The sequence below is a fragment of the Rhincodon typus genome, chromosome 3 (assembly GCF_021869965.1).
Source record: "Rhincodon typus isolate 14 chromosome 3, sRhiTyp1.1, whole genome shotgun sequence".
In the NCBI taxonomy this organism is placed as follows: domain Eukaryota; kingdom Metazoa; phylum Chordata; class Chondrichthyes; order Orectolobiformes; family Rhincodontidae; genus Rhincodon; species Rhincodon typus.
In genome coordinates this window covers 127,192,582-127,198,405 of record NC_063334.1, presented here as the reverse complement: position 1 = coordinate 127,198,405, position 5,824 = coordinate 127,192,582, and the positions used below count along the sequence as shown (strand labels likewise).

The 5,824-nt window shown below is 46.1% G+C and overlaps 1 protein-coding gene across 1 annotated transcript in view; it reads left to right on the top strand.

Moving 5' to 3' along the window:
* LOC109921516 (sperm flagellar protein 2-like) overlaps window positions 1–5,824 on the top strand; it is a 149,957-nt gene that overhangs the window by 99,259 nt on the left and 44,874 nt on the right. The window contains exons 24-25 of the mRNA XM_048594278.1: window positions 709–850; window positions 4,033–4,170. Coding sequence (XP_048450235.1) covers window positions 709–850; window positions 4,033–4,170 — 280 coding nt within the window. The remainder of the gene's footprint in view (window positions 1–708; window positions 851–4,032; window positions 4,171–5,824) is intronic.

Sequence of the window (5,824 nt, the reverse complement as noted above, 5' to 3'; positions counted from 1 at the left end):
ATCCTGGTCAGTCTCCCCCTGCACCCTGCCCAGTGCTATCACATCCTTCCTATAATGTGGATTCCAGAACTGCACGCAATATGGGGTAACTGAACCAACATTTTATGCAATTCAGCAAATCTTTCCTGGTCTTAAACTCCAAGTCTCAACTAATGAAGGCAAGTATCTAGCCAATCAACACCCTCGTCCGTCCAGCCAATCAAAATCCCCACTGCTCTTTCTCTCTCTCACACTCTCGGTCTCAATCTCTCACTGTCTGGTTTCCCACTCCCAACCACCAGCTCTGCCTCTCCTATCTCTCACGTTCATAGAATAACCAACGTTTAAGAAGCATTTAAACAGACCCAGGAATAGGCAGGGAACTGTGACGTGAACCACATATAGGCAGCTGTGATTAGTAGGGCAATATGGTCAACACAGACATGGTGGGCTGAAGGGCCTGTTCCTTCACTATATTGTTCAATGTTCTCCACTCTAACCACCTTCTCAAGGACAATGTGGGATGGATTAAAATGTTGGTGTAGCTAGTGATACACATATCACACAACTGCATAACAAAGGTTGGACGAGCAAGCAGAAGTGAATGTCCACTTTTAAATGTTGTGTCTGATCCCATGGAGCAGTTGGGAGCCCTGTGTCTCTGAGTTGGGGTACGCTGTGCTTTACTGGACAGTCAGTTGATGATGGCTGTGTTTCATTTCTATACAGGATAGATTTTCAGGAGTATTTGGAGTCTCGCCCTGACCATAAGCAGGAGTTTGTCACGCAGTGGCAGAACGATTATAATTCCATTGCTGAGGATCTCCGACATGATGAGGATGTGAAGGCAGAGCTGCTCCTGAGGCTTTATGTAAGTGACAGCTCACCCTGTCAGGAGCTTGTGATGATTACAGCCCTGAGGGCTCCTTATAAGACCACCTCTCACCAGCTCTCTGTATGAGACCCCGCTAACCCCACTGTCTCCCACCTTCCCCCCTCCCACCCCCCACCTCATCCCCGGTTTTGTGCGACTCCTCCCCTCCCCCAGGGCTGTGGAGACTGGGATATCATAGCTATCACATAAACATGTCTGAGGGACAGACAGGACTGGCAGATCAATGATCCAGGGTATAGATGCTATAGAAAGGATAGAGGCAGAGATAAGAGAGGAGAGGAAGTGCCATTTGTGATTAGGGAGAGCATTACTTAGAGACAGTATTCCTGAGGGATTGTCCAGTGAAGCTAAATGGGTGGAACTGAGAAATAAGAAGGAGGTGATCACCTTGATGGGATTGTGCTATAAACCCCCCGTTTTCAGTGAGAAACTGAGGAGCAAATATGTAGATAAAATTTCAGATATATGTAAAAATAATAGGCTTGTAATAATACCTTAATTTTCCAAACATAGACTGGGACTGCCGTAGTGCTAAGGTCTTGGATGGGGAGGAATTTGTTAAATGTGTCTAAGAAAATATAGATATACCTCCTAGAGAAGGACCGAAACTTTTGGGAAATGAAGCAGGGCACATGACTGAAGTGTCAGAGGGAGCACTTTGGGGCTAATGATCGTAATTCTATTAGTTTTAAAACAGTTATGGAAAAGCATAGGCCTTGAATAAAAGTTAAAGTTCTTAATTAGAGCAAGGCCAATTTTGAGAGTATTAGACAGAAACTTTCAGAAGTTGATTTGTGGGAAGCTGTTCGCAGGTAATGGAATAAGTAGATTTAGATTTAGGTTTTGTTGTTGCGTGTACTGAAGTTGGGGGTACAAGAGTACAGTGAAAAATGTCCAATGTTGCCACAGGTGGTGCCTGTTAGGTACAATGTACCTAGGTACAAAATCTTTGTTACAGAAATAGAAAAATAAAGAAATAAGTTGAAAAGTTTAGTGTATAAAAATGGGAGCCTTTCTAAAGTTTGATAATGAGTTCAGAGGCAGTCTGTTTGCGTTTGTGTGAAGGGCAAGGCTGGTACAAGCAGAGAACAATGGATGTCTCAAGATATTGTTGCTATGGTTAAGAAAAAGAGGGAGGCATATGTCAGGTATAGGCAGCTGGGGTCACATGAATCCCTGCAAGAGTATAAGGAGAGTAGGGGCATAACTTAGGAAATCAGTAGGACAAAAAGGGGACTTAAGGTAACCTTGGCAGATATGGTTAAGGAGAATCCAAAGAGATTCTACAAGTACATTAAGGGCAAAAGAGCAACTGGGGAGAGAATAGGGCCCCTTAAAGAATGATGAGGTTGTCTACATGTGGAACCACAGGAGATGGGAGAGATATTAAATGAATACTTTGCCTCAGTATTTACTGTGGAGGAAGGCATAGAAACTAAGGGGCTCAGAGAAATAAATATTGATATTTTGAAAAAAAACCTCATTACAGAAGAAGAGATGCTGGAGGTCTTAGAAAGCATACAGGTGGATAAATCTCTGGGACCTGATCAGGTGTATCCCAGGATGTTGTGGGAAGTAAGGGAAGAAATAACGAGGCCCCTAGCAGAGATATTTGCATCATCTGCAGCCATGGGTGAGGTGCCGGAGGACGGGAGGGTGGCTAATGTTGTGTCCTTATTTAAGAAAGGCTGTAAGGAGAAGCGTGGAACTGCAGACTGGTGAGTCTGACATCAGTGATGGGTAAAAGTTGTTGGAGGGGATTCTGAGAAAAAGGATTACATGTATTTGGAAAGGCAAGGACTGATTAGGGACAGTCAGCAATAGCTTTGCGTGTGGAAAATCATGTCTCTCAAACTTGATTGAGCTTTTTGAGGATGTGACCAAGAAGATAGATGAGGTCAGAGCAGAAGATGTTGTCTACATGGACTTTGATGTGGAGGTGTCAGTGTTGGAGTGGGGTGGACAAAGGTCAGAAGTTACACGACACCAGGTTATAGTCCAATAGGTTTATTTGAGATCACAAGCTTTCAGGGCCCTGCTGCTTCATCAGGTGAAGAGACCTGACAATGGAGCAGCATTCCGAAAGCTTGTGTCTTCAAATAAACCCGTTGGAGTATAACCTGGGGTTGTCTGAGCTTTGACTATGTGGACTTTAGCAAGGCCTTTGACAAGGTTCCATTTGGTTGACTAGTTAGTAAAGTTAGATCACATGGGATCCAGGGAGGACTTGCCAACTGGATACAGAATTGGCTTGACAGTAGGAGACAGAGGATGATGGTGGAGGGTTGGTGTTCAGACTGGAGGCCTGTGACCAGCAGTGTGCTGCAAGGATTGGTGTTGACGTCTGCTGTTAACATTAAAGGAGGCATGGTTAGTAAGTTTGTAGATGACACCAAAGTTGGTGCCATGGTCTTTTTATCGTTGACAAGATGCAACTTATTGGGTGTCAGAGGGTTCAGGCTCAGCTCCCAACTCTTTGCAATCTGTATTAATAACTTGGATGCAGGAATAGAATGTATTACAATCAAATCTGAAAATGACACAGAAATAGGTGGGAAAGGAAGAGGCAATAAAGAAATAGGAAATTTCCGAATGGATTTCGATGGCTTAGGTGAAAGGCCATATTCAGAGACGAAATTTACTAGATTGAATGGTGGAACAGGCTTGATGGGTGAAATGGCCTACATCTGTTCCTAGTTCGTATATTCCTTATGAGTCCTGTCAGACACAGCCCTCGGTCTCTGTGTGAGTACCTCAAAGTTGAGATTTCTGTGTGAGTCTTTCCAGGTCACACTCACCTCTGGGGTCAGTCTCAGAGTGAGCTCCTCCACCACCGCCCCCCCCCCCCCCCCGGGGCCCGCCGCCCCCTCCCCCCCCCCCCCCTCCACGGTCAGTGTGAGTGTGAGCTCTGTGTGGGTCTGTTTCTAACCAGTTCCCTCCAGGGTGATGCTCGCTGTCTGCCCACGAGTTGCGTGTACAGTGACTGTAGAGTGAGGGTGTGTGAACTTTCCCCAATCTCCCCTGTGGCTGGCTGTATCCATGTGAAATGAGGGAGTTTGTTCAGTCCGAATCCACATTACAGAGGAAATGGGCTTCCAGCCCTCTGCCTGTGTGCCTCTGATCTCCAAATTCACTGATTCCATTTATTTACTGTCTAGAACCTGCGAGAGCGTCTCTGGGACATTTCAGACAACAGGAAGGAAGAGGCCGAACGGGAGAGGATGAATATTATGGGCAATGGCTGGCTGGAGGATCATCTGGGTTTACTGCTAAACATTTACACAACCCTCATGCAGGTAGGAAAGCCCTCCCTTTCTCCCACCCTACTCCAGTGTGATGGAGTTTACATGCAGTGGTTGGAAGTGTACAGCTTGGCACTGACCCATACATATCAGCGATACCTTCTGAACAGGCTAAGGAAGCAACCAAGCTGAATTGGCAACTGAAAGCTGAGCACAATCTGAGACAATTCTTAGAAAGCTAGACAGGGATGGTTAACATAAATCATTTTCATTTTAACAGTGTTTTAAAATCAATTCCCGACCCCCAAAGCATGTCATAGCTGTGTTAAATGGAAGTCATATTTGCCGACAGCCTGCACCCCGCTTCCATAACTCTATTGGAGGGGGAGCAGACTGTGTGCCACCTTAAAGCTGTTTGAGATGGGGGTGGGGGGAGGCATCCCCAGGGTTCGAGTGGATTATCTGTCCCTCCAACACCATTTTAATCCTTCCCTTGTTTCCCCAGCTTTTGTGTTTTCGTTATGGTCACATTGCCCCTGGTGCGTTCACAGCTGATGGCCTTTTGGTGAACTGCAGTCCCTGTTAATGGAGCCAACCAATTCACACACAGCCATCCCACAAACAGCAGTGTGATCATGACCAGGTGATCTGCTTCGTGACAATGTAAAACAAAGAACTAGGGAGAAGGCCTCTGGGGGACAGTGGTAGTATCCCTGCCTCTGAGCCAGGAGGCCTGAGTTCAAGTCCCATCTGCTCTCGAGTAGGTCATGACGTCACTGTCCAGGTTGGTTAGTAAATAGGTTCTGAGGAAGGGTCACCAGGACCTGAAACATCAACTCTGATTTCTCTCCACAGATGCTACCAGACCTGCTGAGTTTTTCCAGCAAATTCTGTTTTTGTTAAAGACTTGGAGGTGCTGGAAATCTGAAACAAAAACAAAGTCTGGAATGTTATCGTTTATGTGAGAGGAAGTGAATGCAAAAGTCGGGGGGTTTATGCTTCAGTTATACAGAGCACTGGTGAGGCCATATCTGCAGTGCTGTGTGCAGGTCTAGTCTCCTTATTCACCAAAGGATGCAAGAACATTGCAAGCAGTTCAGACAAGGTTTACCAGACTGACAGTGAGAATGAGAGTGCTGTTGTTTGAGGAAAGTATGCACAGGTTGGTCTTGTATTCACTGGAGTTAACATGAACAAGAGGGTACTCAATTGAAAGATCCAAGATCCTGAGGGATCTTCACTGGGTGTCTCCTGTTATGGGAAAATTCACAATTGGAGACACCTTTGAATAAACCAGAGATCACCCATTTAAAACAGAGATGAGGCTTTTTCTCACAGAAGATTGTGAACCTTTCAAACTCTTCCTGAAAAGGTGATGGAAGCAGAATCCTTGAATGTTTTTAAGCAGAGGATAGTTACATCCTTAAGTAAGGAGGTGAAAGGTTATCAATGGGAGGTGGGAATGTGGGAATGTGGATGTAAGATTATAATCACTCCAGCCATGATCTTCAGCACTGACCCTCCGACAGTGCCCACTCCCTCAGCATTGATCCTCCGACAGTGCGGAGCTCCCTCAGCGCTGACCCTCCGACAGTGCGGAGCTCCCTCAGCACTGACCCTCCGACAGTGCGCGGCGCTCCCTCAGCACTGACCTTCTGACAGTGCGGCGCTCCCTCAGCACTGACCCTCCGACGGTGCGGCGCTCCCT